We start from the raw sequence: 16,069 nt of genomic DNA, 5'->3' as shown, positions 1-16,069 counted from the left end.
ATTTTGAAAAATGCTTCAACAGTGCCAGTGAATAGTAAACTCCACCAACTGGTAGGTCGTATTAGGATCATCACATGTTTTGATCATCTGATTATTTGTCTCACTTTCTTCATAAAACTGCTAACTCTTTCATAGTGAAAAATGTTTCTCTTTCATATTTGTATGCCCAGTTCTAGTTTAAGGCATGGTTATAATAGAATCTCTATAAGTATTAGTGAACAAAACAGGAACAGAAGGAATGAATGATATACAGAGAGGAGGGAAGAAAGGAAAATGAAGTCAGGCAGGGAGGGAAGGGGAGGAGATAGTGAAAGAATGATCGATTTTTCAATTGCTCTTTGATTGGTGCCATTACATTTTTCTTAGATTGTGTGTCAAGCTTCTTTACAAGAGCTATTATTTTGGAAACCAATCATTCAGGATTCCGAGAATTTAATAAACTCTCCAAGCACTTTTTTTTTCTCCCTGTGCCTCTTCTTACAGACAAGAGAGGCAGATTTAGACATTTCTGACAATGAAACTAAGCAAGAGAATAAAGTCCAGATCATTAGGACGCTTGGGATCAAAATACAGAATCCAGGTTTCAGAACTGGCCATGGCTCAGGGAACGCTTGTTAATTGTAACAAGGATATGAATGCAATAAACATTCTGAGGTTTATCTTGCTTTAATGACTTGTCTTGAGTGGCTTTGATCTTTATATTTGATAATCACTTTCAAATGGTCTAGTGTGTGCGGAAATTGGAGTAGTGGTTCAGGGACTTGAGATCCTCCTTGGGAATGACAGGCTACAATCAGCATTTGCAAATCGGCAGTACTATAGGACTTGCTCTGTGAGTTATAGAAACAGGTCACCCACCTGTAGGGGAGGTGAACATCCTGGTCTGGTGATGAGAACAGGTTCCCCAGTGAGAAAAATACAGTGGGCCTTTGGAGCTAAGGCCAGTTTCCTCTGGCTGCACGAGCAAGCTAAAAAGAGAATTGTGTCTCTTGGGCCCCTTTTGTGAGTTAGGCATGCTTCTAGGCACTTTCTCATGTGTTACCTACTTGAATTTTTATACTCCTCTGTCTAGCTTGAATTTTATAATCCCCGTTTTACAGGTGAGGAAATTGAGGTTCAGAGATATTCAAGTTTTATTAAGGTCACAGGGACACTTCTTGGCAGAAGAGGTAAGATTTGAACCCTAGAATGTCTCTCGCTCAAGATGAGGCTTTTCCCCAAAAAGTCATAAAGCCAGTGATTACAACAATGACATTTCTTGGTGTGGTAACGCCAGAAGAAAATCATGAATGCCAACATGTGTATTATGAACTTTGATGTACTTGTACCCCCATTTTCATATTGTTGAATGAAAAATAGATCTCAGTCCAGAATAGTTCTATGTAGAACTCTATTTAAGAATATTTAATTATGAAAAGAAAGAGTAGTGGGTCTTATACGTAAGACAGTCCCTCCTATGAACTATAAGTAGAGTAAGGCTCTAAGGCACTTCATTTAAATGTTATGCTGCTGTATTTAAAAATTCCTTTAAAAAGAGATGTTTTTGTTTCTGTGATAGTCTACTCCCTTTTCCTTTAACCCGAAGGAACTGTCACCAGCCTCTAGCTCAGAGGGGCCATACTCACAGCTAGGTACATCTCCCTCCTGAAGGTGAGAGCATCAGCACTTGGCGAGCACCATGCCCATGACCTACCAACACCATATTGGAGCCTGGGGAACAGATCTGGGGCAGGACACTTCTCAAAAATCTCATCAGATATCACTTCAACAGTGGGGAAGTCAGTTGGCTCTAAATAGGGATAGAAACAAACACTGGTCAATGTTGATCTGGGCTCACTGTGAGATGTACCTCTGACCAACCATCTTTAAAACAGGAGAGCCAGTGTATTCTGATTCTAAAGCTGCAAGAACCCGAGCCTTCCATAATTTCATTGAAGGGATCTGTTGTTGTTGTTCTGCATTTTGAATATACTTCCCTTTTACTTCCCTTTCAATAAAACAGGCCCTGACAGACCTCTCATTGAGATTATTACAGAGTTGTACCATCTCAGGCCAGTGCATTTAAGAAATATGTTATTGGCACTCACTAGCGAGTGAGATGCATAAAGAAAATATTCTAATGACAGTTGAGTTGAGAGAGCTTTGATCTCCCTCCAGAATTGCTCTCATGGCTTTGATATGCAGTTCTGGCCGAGGGGTAAAGTCTGGGCGCCTTGGCACTCTGAGCTAGCCCCCCCCCCGAAATTGACATTCCAGGGGACCCACAGCCTTCAGAGTAGGATCCAGGGGCATGGGCTGTGCAGGAAGGAAAGAGACACTGAGACACCTCTCTAGAGAGGCAGCTTGGGAAGAGGGTCTGAATTAGGAGGGGCTTTCCAACACTTCCCAAACTCTGTTGGTTGTGCTGCTATTTGATTGTTGGCAGAGGCAGAAGTTAGGGTGGGGAGAAAGGATTATGGTCACACATGTTCAGGAACACTCATGCACTATCTGCTCTGCTCCCATTGTGCATACTAAAAGCTCTGAGAATTCTTGCGATGAAAAAAGTGTACGTGTTGAACATTGTTAACACAACATGTCCTAAACCCATTTGAATCCTAAAACTTCCTTTAATATACATCTGCTTCTTGCGGATTTAGCCCTCTTTAGGCTGTGATTTGGAAAACACCGATCTAATTCATAAATTCACCCAACAGATAGGGATTCTGAGCTGCAGACCAGGTAGCAGAGTGTAGTGGGAGGGGCCAGAAGCTGAAGCAATATAGGTTCTGCATAGGGGTGTCAGCTGAGGGGGAGCTGAGGGCTGTAGCCTCTCCCACGTTTGATTCTCTAAGTGACGCATTTTTGCAGGGAACTGTGTCCACCTGAATGAAGAGGTGATGTTACTACTTTATGAAAAAGTGCTGCTACGTGCATGCTAGTGAACATGCTTATTGTCAGGGCCTGCTGTGTCCCTTCTTAAATACTGCGGGCAAATCACCTCACTTCCCTGAGCCTGGACTTCCTCACCTTGTGTTGAAGTTCTGCAGTTAAGAGAGTGGTGCTCAATCACTGCTAATCCTTGGTTACTGGTCTGTCTGTCTCTCTTGCTCACTTACTCAAGTTTAGGGAGCACAGGGATTATAGACTTGTCCCCACCTGCATGAAGCTCATAGTCTGATGGAGAAGACAGGTGCTCCCAGAGAAGGTAACATAAAGCAGGGTGATAAGTACTAGAATCAGGAGGGGGAGGCTTTGAGGTGGGAGAAGTCATGTTGTAGCTAGAGGTGATTGTTTTGGTGCCACTAATAGTTAGCATTGTAATAACGATAATGTAAAACAAAAAATAGTGTATGCTAATCAGTGAGTGCCTTCTACATGCTAGGCACTGAGTGTGGCACTTTCTGTGTGGCCTCTAGACACCTCACCCCAGCCCAAAAGGTGGCCATCACCATCCCATTTTACACATGAGGGTGACAAGGAGTGGATATATGCTGCACCTTGCAGGAAGTGAAAGTGAGAGATTCAGGAAGAAAGGTTTTGAGGCAGAGGAGGGAAACTAATGGACACACATAGGAGTGGGCATAGCTGGGGAAACCCAGAAGTTCTGGGTGTGGGGAGACCATGAGAATGTGAGGCTCAGGTCGCTGAAGGAAGAAGAAGGTTGGATGGTGGGGATGAGATGCTGGAAGCCAAGACCTGGGAACCACCCAGAGGCTGACCGCCAGATTGTTTTTTGCCTGGAGGAGAAAATAGGAGACCAGAACCTAGAGGGGGCATGTGCCCAGGCTGTGCTGAGCTGTCCCATTTAACTCTACTAGTGCTCACTGACATGCAGAGAGGTAAAGCAACTTGCCCATGGCTATAGGTCTGCCCATCTAACCCTGAGTAGCACTGGCAGGTAAATTAATAAACACACTGAGATTTGGGTTTGTATGGATTTTTATGGATCATGGGTAATGATTTTTTAATGCATTTGACCAATTTGCAGTGTACATGTGGGGCCAATCTTTCCACAGTTGCAAAACGGAAAGCCCAATGGCCTTGCACAAGTCCTTTTCCTTTTCACCAATTTCCCTAGACTCTAATGGCCCCTGTCCCTTTGACCTGCTCTGCTTTTCCCTTCATTCAGTGACAGGAGGGTTAAACATTCTCTTAAAGAGGTAGGGGGAGAGAAGGAAAGACCCACATGGACTCCTGTCCCCCAAGACTTTTCCTTGATGATCCAGCTTGGTTCTGCATTGGTGGGAATACCTCAGCCAGTGGGAGGAAATCTCTTAGCCACAGAGTTCTTTTCCTTTGGGTGGATCCCCCCAAAAGAAATAGAGAGGAGAGAGGCTGAGGCAGAGGAGCCAAGGGCTTGGATGGCTGCCATAGATTCTTCCTCTTGGGGGAAATGGAGGCTTCGTAAAGTGTGAAAAAAAAACAAACACCTCACATTCAAGCAAGGGAGAGGCTCCAACATCCCACATCTCTGCCTTGGGCCAGGATGAATACCACCCCCAGAAAAGATAGGCTTCTGCAATTACAACTGAATAAACAACCAATTAAAATGTCTCCCTTGCCTCACCTCACCCCGTCTCTTCCCCTCACGAAGCCTTCTCAGCCCAGAGCAGCAGGGCAAAGTGGTGACTTTGTCTAATAACATCTGTGTCCTCTGCCTGAGAGAATGCTTGATGGAAATGGACAAATCAATTAGAAAATAATAAATAATGTGGAAAAGTCTCATCCAAGAAAATCTAGGCTTCTCTTTTGTTTTCACTCACCCACACATTGTTTCCCTTTTCACCGTGGCCCTGAGTGAGCCTGGAAATGAGGATGAGCTCGTGGGAAGAATTGGACACTTTGAGATTTTTGCTTGGCTTTGTCACTATTTATGTAATCTCTGAACCCCTGTCCCTTCATCTCTAAGATGGGGATAAATAACAGGAATAACTAAACATTTATTGAGGTTTCCTACATGCCAGGTATTGTTCTAAGTCCTTTATGCTTCCTTTATTACTGTCCCAAGTCCTCTAAGCAACTCAATGAAGGTAGATTGTTCTGTGTATACAGAAGCTGGGGCAAAAAGTAATGAATTAAATTGCCCAGGGTGACCCAAACATCAGATGGAAGAGCCGGATTCAAACCCAGGACCCTGGCTTGAGAACAAGTCATTGTATCCACTATGCTGCATGGCTTCAAATATGGCAGACATGGAACAGAAGGTGTTCTCTAGCACAGGGGCTGGTGTACAGAAAATGCTTAATAAATATTGGTTTTCTCTTTTCCTCTTTCCTTCTATCATCACAGAGTAGACTGGCTGAAACTCCTTAGGAGGCTTCCAGTCTAAGAAGGTGAAGGTAGGATTTCCAGGGAGAGAAAGAATGGCAACAAGATTTCGGGTCAATATCTGAGCATATGGCTACCCTTGAGACTGGTCAGTTCAACCAAGACAGAACTATGATCTCTCCTGGTTCTGTCTGTATCTCTAACTTATGTTCACCTTATTTTGAAAAGCCAGAAAAAAATATGGTCACATGATCAGTCATGGGCTCTTGATGATGTGGGGGACCAGAGGGCTCTCCAGGTCTCAGATAGGTCTGTTCTCATTGGAGTAGAGGAATGGGTTTGTGAGCCATAGGAATGCTCTGTGAAGCACTAAGGTAGCTTCTGCTAATCCACTGTGTTAGTAAAGAAATAGGCCTTCTAGGAAGGAAACTGGAGCCTAAGTATTTTAGTTTTTTTCTTTCCCAGTGTAAATTCAATCCCATCAACGTCAACTTGGTGCTCACTCAATGGCAAGCCCTGTGCTGAGAACGGGGTAAACAGAGATGGATAAGGCATGTTCCCCACCCCAGCAAGCCAGAGATGGTGGTGGATATAGCCATGCAGAGTGATGATTTGGAATATTATGAATGTGAGTACTTAAAGGAGGTGGATGAGTGCAGAGATAGTAAAAGAGGAGGTGAGATTGGAATCAGGGAAGACTTCCTTGAGTAGGCTTTGCATGTGTTCATCAGGGGACAAGATGGGAAACAGAGTCCCTGAGAGAAGGAACAAACAGCTCAAGGGAAGGCATCTTAGATGATGCTTCATGGTGGGCAACTTCAACCCATAGTGGGAAATTTGAAAGAGAGAGTGGAGAGAGGTGAGTCTAGAGAAGGAGGCAGTGTCTGGAGGCTGTGCTGGGGATCTTGGGCTTACTCTTGCACATACAAAAGGCTCTTCTATGACTCCAGGAGGGAAAAAGAGAACAGAACTGTCATATAAGTATTCTACCATCCAGGATTTGGGCAAACCCCCTCAAGGACAGATAGCATTATGAAAAGGAAAACACTTCCACCTCGCTGTGTTACCTTAGCAAGGTCTGAAGGTTCTTTACGTTTCTTTTTCCTCCTCTGGAATATGGGCATAATAATACTACCTACCTCAGTCTTATTAAGAAGATGAAAGGAGATAATCCATGTAAAGTCTGACCACAGAAAAGGGCCCATCAAACACTAAATATCATTATTCATAGACTTTATCTCACCTACTACATCAAGCTGCCTACTTGTTTGTTTATACATGTTTTTCTTCATTGATTCATTGGTTCATTTCCAACTTTACTCAAGAAATGATTATCTGCTGCTCCTAAGGATACATGACAGCAGACTTAAATGGGAGCTGAAAGACTCAGAAGAAGGGAGCAAGATGCCTCTGCTGATTTAGGAAACGATCCATTGAGTAAAGTGCCTGTGACTGATGGAAAGCACTAGTGCTCAGTGGTGATAGGAGATCCAGACTCTGTGAAGGAAGAGTTCATATTTATTGAGCACCTAGTACATGGCAGCCTCTTTTCAAAGACCCCCTCTTCCAATCACCAACATGTGTTCATTGTATGTATTAAAGAACTGATGATGATGGCAATGGGAAGTTAGTTCACTTTCCTGATAATGCTAGTCTGCAACAGCAGCCACACCAAATGGAATATCCCTAAGTCTATTTTACACACAAATAAATAGAGGCATACAGAGTGTAGAATCATCTGGCTGAGGGGGACAGTGTGATGCCTGGTGACAGGAGCATAGGTTTCCAAGGTAGACAGGATTGGCCTTGAAACCCATTTCTGCAACATTGGGCAACCTATGTAATCACATTTGGACCGTGGGTTCCTTATTTGAAAACGGAGCAATAACACCTCTTTGCAAGGTTGGTGTGCAGATGAAAGTAGGCCTCCTAGTGTAGCTCTGTATTTTCCAAATAAATGGTTTGACATCGAGTGAATGAGTGAGCTAGAAAAGAAGCCAAGACTAGAATACATGTTGTCTTTTTCGTGGTCTGTGCCCTTGATTTACATCCACATTATGTGGCCCTGTCACCAGTCAAGATAGCAGAGTCCTAAAGTGCAAAGATGATTCTAGGTAAATCTCGATTCTAAACTGAACTCTGCTGTTTGTAAGCTGAGCAAACTTCTTAAACCTCTTAAACTCACAAGGACTTAATTTTCACAGCTCTAAAATGGGAGTGTCTCACTTACCTTATAATATCTTTGGGGGAAGTCATGGAAGTGATGTTTATAAAGTGTTCAGCAAAGTGCCTGGCACATAGTAACTTAATTACACGGGGAATAGCTGTTATTTGAAGAGTACCTTTTTTGGATGGTGATGACAGCCAAGGTTCTTTTTCTATTACAGAGCATACTTGGATGTTAATGAACTGAAGAACATTCTTAGACTGGATGGATCAACACACCTTAATATCTTCTTTGCAAACTCCTCGGAGGAGGAATTGGCAGGAGTAGCAACTTGGCCTTGGGACAAGGAGGCCCTAATGCATTTAGGTGAGAATTAGAAACTTCTTCAGGAGGAAATTGGATTAGCTCAGGAATAAATTTAGTGGCAATGATAATGATGACGGTGAGCATGACCATGATAATGGTGGTGGTAGTAGTGATGGTGAGCAATCTATTTATCGCTTTCTAGTGCATGGAACTCTCTAGCATTTCTTATCTCATTTCAACCATCTAGCATTGCTCTGAAGAAAATAACATGGTGCTATTAGCCCTGTTTTACCAATGGAGAAACTTAGATCCCCAGAAGGAATAGGGCTTGTCCAAGGTCATGCACAAGTCCATGGTGGAGCCACATTTGGAATTCAAGTTTCCAACTCTGTCCATTGATTGCTTTCTCTTCATACCCCTTGCCTCTTAGTGCATACAGATATCTTCTCAGCCTGGTAGCCACTTTGTGGCGACACAACTAAGCCATGGGTTCATTTGAGAGACACGAAAAAGACCAGAGAAAGTGAGTTATTCCTCCATGTTCTGCCAACACCACTAGGAACTCTTCTTACATTCAAAGTGTACATATCCATAAACCGGACATACATAAATACAAACTGGTCACCAGAAGTCAGAAAAGACCTGGTTTCTGAACCAAGCCCTATGAGCAAACATTGTAGTTCTTTAATCTTGATTTTTTCCATGCTCTCTTCTAGAACATGTCTATAGGTACACACACATTTTTTTAACTTGTGCATATTTGAAATCATAGCAGAGATAAAATTTTATGTTCTTTTTTAACTTAATATTATTCTCCCTACATTGTTTTCCACATGGTAGCAGTCTTCCTCATCACTTCTGCTCCCCCTGTTTTTAGTTAACATTACAAGACAAAAACATGTTTGGGGTAATTTCCATCTCTCTAAAGGTGATGTTTTTAATGACCACATAATATTCCATTGAGTTGGCTCAACCATTTTTCCCTTGATAGAATGATCCCATTGTTTGCAGCAGTGGATAACGGTGCCTCCCTCAGTGAGTGTCTTCATCGGGGAAGGTTAGGGCTCAGCAAAGTGACAGTGCTGGGTGATCCCTGAGGCCCTGCCTGCTGTCCCAGTGGTACACCCAGAGTCTACACTTTGAGTATGCAGTCTTTTGGAAGTGAGGGACTCTGCAGCTTCACCTGATGAAGACTTCAAAGTCTAGACTTAGTTCCTCTATAGTTCTCTTATTTTCCACTTACTTTTAAGAGAATGAAACCTATTCTGTGTGTGTGTCTGTGCATGTCTGTGTATACACATGCATGTATGCATGTGTGCTGTCCAATAGAGACAAAGATAAATATGTAGTGGCTCCCATCTGGGGGGATATTATCCCTTAGGAGATATCTGGCCATGTCTAGGGATATTTTTGGCTGTTACAAATCGGGGGATGCTACTGGCATCTAGTGGGTAGAGGACAGTGATGCTGCTAAATCTATAGATTTAGCCAGAAAGAATCAACCACTCCAAATGTGAATCATGCTGAGGCCAAGAAACCCTGAGCTAGATCATGATTGGGTAGACAGACAGGGAGACAGGTGGACAGAGGTTGGGCAGAAAAGAGCACGCAGCTCTTTTCGAAGGTAGGTGATCCATTTCCATGGCATGCCTCATGTGATGTGTGGGAATCCTGCTGGCCCAGAGTAGTACACATGGTGGTTCTCAGCTATGATTCCATTTGGCAGTATGGCCTTAGGCAAGTCTCTTTCCTTCCCCACATCTCAGTTTGCTCAGATTTTAAATGAACGGGTTAGACTAGATGGTCTCCAGGGACAGTTCTCAGCGCTGAAATGCTGTCCTATTGGAAAAGCAGCGGGAAGTCTTTTGATCAGAGTCTTAGAGGGGTTGAACAGCAGGCTTCTAAGTTGGAGAAAAATACTCCTGATGATTCCATGAATTTCAGAGGCTGGCTCAGGACCAGGAATACAGAAGGCTATAAATCCATAGCATGTTATAGTATTTCAGGATGATGTCAGGCTCAAGCTATTTCACCTTTTAAGAGAGAGAAGCAATGAAACAGGACTCGAGCTCTGTGCTGTCGCTCTGTGAAAAGGGGTGAGTTGGGAGGGGATGAGGTAAAACAAACAGAGCTGGCCCGGACGGTAAGTCTGCAGTCCTGTCATTATCCCTGGAAATACCTGTGGGGTCCTACGCCTTTCCACCCACCCCTCCCAGTACCTTACTGTTGAAGCTTCATGGAGAGAGAACCTTGGCACTGTTGCAGCAGTTTACCAGAGATACAGTCACTTTTCCAAGATCACAAGCAGGGTCATATGAAATGGGGGTGGCCTCCCATGTCAGACTAGCTGCCCCCGGCCCCCAAGCCTACTGTCTCCTTGTCCTGACATATGCTGGCCAGAAGTAATTTCTCTGCACTAGACCTGATCAAACCCAAGTTATTAGAACCATACGTATATTTTACCATCTTTTCCTGCTGTGATGCCATGATCCCTGGAAAAAGGCTTGGGTGGGAAAGGGATTATGTTTCATATTATGATTGACAGGAAATAATTGAGAGAGATTTCCTGTCTCAATTTCTCTTCCTCCCTGCCCCTCTGCCTGCCCCTTCTCACACATGCACGTGTGTGCGCACACCCCCCCACACCCTCTCATACATCTTTATCTTTGTGCTAGAAGGCCCTGAGCAGTTCAGAATTAATAGACTCTGTGAGCCCCATGACTGAGTAAGCTTGCCCTCCTGGCAGTTCAATCCAAGAGAAAACTCCCCCCACGCCTGTCAGTTCAAATCAAGGCCCTGCCCCATCTCCATTCTTTTATAAGACACTGCTCTGCACTTAAAATCACTACTTGCAGAGTGTTCAGACCTGAATTTTAACCTTCTGCTAAACACATTTGGATTTTAAAGCTTAAATATCTTGCTACCAGCCTATATGTGTTTCTCCAGTGCCTAAACTGAACATGAAAAATGCTGTCCATCGATTCTGCCAAAATCTGTACCATCCATCTCCCCCAAGCTAAGCCTGATGCAATCTTCTAAGACATGTGGGGTAGACGACTTCTTCTCAAACTAGAACATACAGACTGGTTATCTGCCGCTCTTGTTAGAACACAGATTCTGATTCTTATAGGTCTGGAGTGAGGCCCCAGATAATCCGCATTTTCCATCACCTTCCATGTGATGATCATGCTGCTTATTCCTCAAGACACTCTTAGAGTAACAAGTAGTTAGTAAGGTACCCATTGAAGGTGCAGTGTTATGCTGGATGCTTATGTGTACTCAGACCTCAGGACACTTCTTTAGTTGGCTTAACATTCCGCAAAGATTCAACAGACATTTAATGAGATGCCATATTCCAGACCCTGTGATTGGCATCAGTTGTAGAACTCATTAAGAAGTCTGGCTCTGGAAGCTAAGGATCCTGAGTTAAAATCCCAGCTTGACACCTTACTAACTCCTGCTCATGAGCCAGTTACTTAACCTGTCTAGGAATCAGTGCTCTCCTCTAGAGGTTGTGAGTTGATAAAGGGTGATTAGATGCATGAAACACTGAGCACAGGACCTAAGGGCATGTGATAAATGCTCAAGAAACATTGGCTATAATGACAGTGTCATAATGATGAGAACAGCACGATGCTGGCCATCCTGAGTACTTATTCTCATGGAGCACCAGCGATGAAGAAGTAGGATTCCCAGATGGTGATCAGTTTAGTCAATGTCACAGTGTTGGTGAAGACCCAAGAACTGGAACCAAAGTATCTGATCATCAGGGCTTCAGTTCAACAAGAGTCTGTAGAATGTTTGTAAACCAGGGCATGCCTTACTACCAGCCAAGAAATCAAACTCCTTGAATGCTCATCATGCCGCTTCTTTTAAGTGTGAGATCACCTCGGTGAAGTTGTCTTACTTCTTCAGGCATTGGTGTTTTCATCTGAAAAATGAAGGGACTGCACAAAATGACTCTTGGGACTCCTTCCCACCTAAACAGTGATTTGTATCACAAGTTATAACAGTTCTCAGGGCAGTGGAGTCACAGGGTGGAGAAGCCTGTGGTTGCTTGGGGCAGCACCCCATTTACCTTGATTGATTGGGGGATTTCTGCACCAGGAAGCAGGGTGCGCCACTGCTTAATGCTCTGCTTTTCCCCTTGCAGGTGGCATTGTCTTGAACCCATCTTTCTATGGCATTCCCGGGCATACCCACACAATGATCCATGAGATCGGGCACAGTCTGGGTCTCTACCACATCTTCCGAGGCATCTCAGAGATCCAGTCTTGCAGTGATCCCTGCATGGAGACGGAGCCCTCTTTTGAGACCGGTGACCTCTGCAGTGACACCAACCCAGCTCCAAAACACAAGTTCTGTGGCGATCCAGGACCAGGGAATGACACCTGTGGCTTCCATAGCTTCTTCAACACCCCTTACAACAACTTCATGAGCTATGCAGGTAGGGACCCCAGCTTGCAAGGCACACGTGGTCGAGTGTCACACATGGGTGCCAGTCCTGGTTCAGAGTAGCCTGGGCAAGACCTTCCTTTTCTAAGACTTTGTCATCCCCACAGTCCCTCATCCCAGACAATCTGAATAATAGTCCTTATATGAGACCTCAGGGGTCCTTGGAAGCTGTTGTATCTAAAGACTCCTCAGAAAGATACACTTTAGGAAGTTGACTGGGGCCCAATGTCTGGAAATCTGGGTGGAGTTCTAGCTCTGTCTCTGGATCACCTGATGCCTTTGGGTCAATCACATCCCCTCTTGGCGTCTCACTTCGCTCAAGAAAATGGACTCTTTGGATCCAAAGAATGTTGGAGAAGTTTCCTCCTAATTTTGCAGCTGTATTTTTCTAAGCTGGTGGTTACTGCAGGGTTTTATTTTTTCTTTTCTTCTTCCTTTTTTTTTTTACTGCAACTTTTTATTAAACATAAAGCTCTCATACCTCCTTTTACTATTTTACTACAAAAAAACCCAGAATGCTTTTGGTTTTGTAAATATGAAATTGCATGAAATGGGGACATTCTTTTCCTAATTCTGTCAAACCCCTCTTTTTTTTAATACCATAGGTAATAGTGCTAAGGACTCATTCTTAGGGTTTAAGGATGTCTTCTACTTCTTTTAGAATATATCAAGGCCACTTGTAGCCTTTAGAGCATTTTTGGAAAATTAAACAAGGTCATCTCAGCCTTCAGTGATGGCCTCTTAGACCAAGAACCGCAGGGGTCAATCCACAAATTACACATGGTCGCCCAGCACTGAATTTTATTATAGTATTCAGTTTAAGTGTCTCTCGCCCCTATGAAAACAAGTGGGTTCTATGAAGGCAGAGATTATCTCTAATGCACCAAGTATGCCCAGCACCTAGCACAGAGCCTGGTGCTTAAGAAATGTTTGTTAAGAAGAAAGGGAGGGAGAAAGGCAGGGAGGGAAGAAAATGAATATATTCTCATAAAGGTATATGCAAGTGATTCTTATCAATAACAACATTTCTACTTGTATAAAAGTTTGTGGTTCATAGAGGACATTAATACACACTATCTGATTTAACTCGCAGCAAATCTGTGGGGTAGAAACGATTTTACAGATGACAGTACTGAGGCTCACCAAAGTCCTTTGCCCCAGGTCACACATCAGACCCCAAGCATTTTTTTCTCTTCTACTCTTGTGCAGCTCTTTGGAAGAGACCTAGTGATGGGTGCATAGGAAGTAGAACAACAGACTGGTTTTCATATTCTGTTCCACAGAAATGGGGGTGCAGGAGCTCTCCTGCATGACTGTGGGGGAGCTCTAGTGGGGCTCCATCTCTGCCTGAACCAGGAACGCTCCCTTTCAACTGGTTCCCATTTCTTCTGGGGTTTGGCCTCAGATTGCATTTGAAGAGAGGATTCTGCTGCTGAAACCCAGTGAATTTGATGATCCCTAATGGGTCTTCCTGCCTTCCTGTTTGGGCGTATGATATCTGGGGGACTCTTCAGCTTAAGGATCATATCATTCAAACCCAAGATCTCCAGAACCTTGACTACCTGACCTTAGCACCATAAAGGGGTCTTTAGGTTTAGGTCTTAAAAAAAAAAAAAAAGACCATAGTGCTGGGTATTGCCTCAAAAGCAGATTTCCACTGGGCTCCCCTTCCCAGCCAAGCTAACATCCCACATCCGGTGCCCTTTCCCTTCACGCAGCCCTACTTACGTTCCATTTCTGTAGCACCTTTTCTTGGCCAGCTCAATGCACATGGAAAATAAACAATAACATGAATTTGGAAGTTTGCCGGACTCTTAGGGGCCTCGGAGCTGCCACTAGCTACCAGACCCCCATAAACTAAATCTTTTTTTTTTTTTTTTGGTTCCCTTTGTACAGATCTAAAGGGTGATTGATTTACTGTTGTTTTTTTTAAAGGAACCCCTCACCTCAGTGACCCATTAACAGCAGAACTAATTCACTGAACTACGATAACAAACTTACACCCACAAAAGCATATTCAAGGCAACCACGAGCTTTGAAATGTTTGTTTTCCTTAGGATCTCTGATAGATGAGGTGACAAAAGCAGCTGGATGAAATTCAAAATGCAGAGCAGGATTGGGTTCTCAGGGCCAGGGAGAGCTACACACAGGGACTGCACAGTCAAGGCCAGAGGGTGGAGACACTGCTGGGTCAACTTCTTGGGGTTCCTTCCTTCCTGGGTGCTTCTTCCTCAGGTTTGGTCACTAGTTGAGCAAAGAGTCTCATGCCGTGTGAAGTCCAGGAGAACTTTCTGCAAAGATGGACATGTCCTGTGTGCATGCTGTCCAGTATGGTAGCCATAGCCTGATGTGACTCACGAGCCCTTGAAATGTGGCTAGTGAGACCAAGGAACTGAATTGTTAGTCTTCAGTAATTGTAATTAAATTACAGTAATCCCACAGGGCTGGTGGCCACTGTATGGGTCAGTACAGGTCTACAATAATTATTTATTTAAAAAAAATTTTTAAGTATTTATCCTGAGAGAAAGCACAAGTAGGAGAGGGGCAGAAAGAGAGAATCCCAAGCAGGCTCCACACTGCCAGTGCAGAGCCTGACATAGGGTTCAAACCCATGAAACTGTAAGATCATGACCTAAGCCAAAACCAACAGTTGGACCCTTAGCTGACCGAGCCACCCAGGCGCCTCAGTAGGTCTACATTAATTATCAAGTGCCTATGATGGTATACCACACACTGTGTGAAACATTTCCTAGGCTAGTCTTGTAGAATCCTCAAAATAACCCAACGAGGTCAGTGCTATTTACTGAACCTATTTTACAGATCAGAAAGTGTGGTTTTCATGTAGCCTAAGGAACTTGCAGGGTCACACAGCAAAACGAAGGTAGACCTTTCTCACTTTGGAGCCTGTGCTTGTAATCATTCATCCTCTGGCTCCCTTTCTGATGTTAAGGGAGGTGGAGAGGGTGCTCAGTTCAAGCAAACAGCAGGCAGGTTGATTGGGGCAAGCCTAGTTGAGCACCAGGTGAGTACCGTTGCCTTGAGCTGCTGGATAAGCCCTGAGCAGATAGAAAAGCAGAAGCCTAGCTTCTACTTTCTGAACATGATTGGCCATAGGAGGCTTCCCCAAAGCACCCTCCAGCCAGGGCTTCCTCAAGAGTGCAAAAACCAGGCCTTCTCCAGCCTATAGGAGCAAGTGTCTTGTAACCCTCATTCTGCTTGTTGGGACCTTCAATACACATGGATGCTTCAACCCTGTACTCCCAGCTCTCAGGAATACATCCTAAGGAAATCAATCCACTGATTTATTTGAAGATGTAATCAAAAGAATGTTCTTCACCGTCCAAATATCAATTAGGTATTTACTGCCCTCCAGGCATGAAGAAAAATGCTTGTGTGTGTGAAAAATTAGAAACTCTTTGTAAGTCCAATGAGGACGAATTATCAAAATAAATCGCGAGGCCTCTGTATGATAGAACATTACATGGTCACTACGATGATGTAGAAGGTGAAGGAGGGGGTAAACAGAAGTAGAGTAATGATGGTGCAGGCAGTGAACTTGAATCCTCCACGCATTAGCCTTTGACCTTAGGCAGTGACTTCTCCTCCGAGCCTCCCTTACTTCCTGGATACCATGGAGGATAATCACAACTCCCTTGTGTGACAGTAGATGTGATCATGCAGGTAAAGGATTTAGAACTCTCCTTGGTGCCTTAACTAGTGCTTCATAAGTGATAATTAGTAGGATTATTTGTTAACTACTTAGTGTGAAAGTGGTCATGGAGCTTTGTGCAGTGTAAGACCTGGAATGTGTGTGTGTGTGTATGAATATATGTATGTATACAAATATATGTATATATGATGTAAATAGATTTATGATGAGAATTAGGAATA

General features: G+C 43.8%; 1 protein-coding gene across 1 annotated transcript in view; it reads left to right on the top strand.

Annotated features, from left to right (window-relative positions):
• The window catches only part of PAPPA (pappalysin 1), a gene marked incomplete at its 5' end in the record, with an annotated part of 251,587 nt that overhangs the window by 45,738 nt on the left and 189,780 nt on the right, over window positions 1–16,069 (top strand). Inside the window, 2 exons of the mRNA XM_029919628.1 lie at window positions 7,638–7,783; window positions 11,877–12,170. Coding sequence (XP_029775488.1) covers window positions 7,638–7,783; window positions 11,877–12,170 — 440 coding nt within the window. The remainder of the gene's footprint in view (window positions 1–7,637; window positions 7,784–11,876; window positions 12,171–16,069) is intronic.

The sequence above is a fragment of the Suricata suricatta genome, chromosome 13, assembly GCF_006229205.1.
Source record: "Suricata suricatta isolate VVHF042 chromosome 13, meerkat_22Aug2017_6uvM2_HiC, whole genome shotgun sequence".
Lineage (NCBI taxonomy): Eukaryota > Metazoa > Chordata > Mammalia > Carnivora > Herpestidae > Suricata > Suricata suricatta.
The sequence above is the reverse complement of the archived record's forward strand: the minus strand, read 5'-3'. Positions and strand labels throughout refer to the sequence as shown.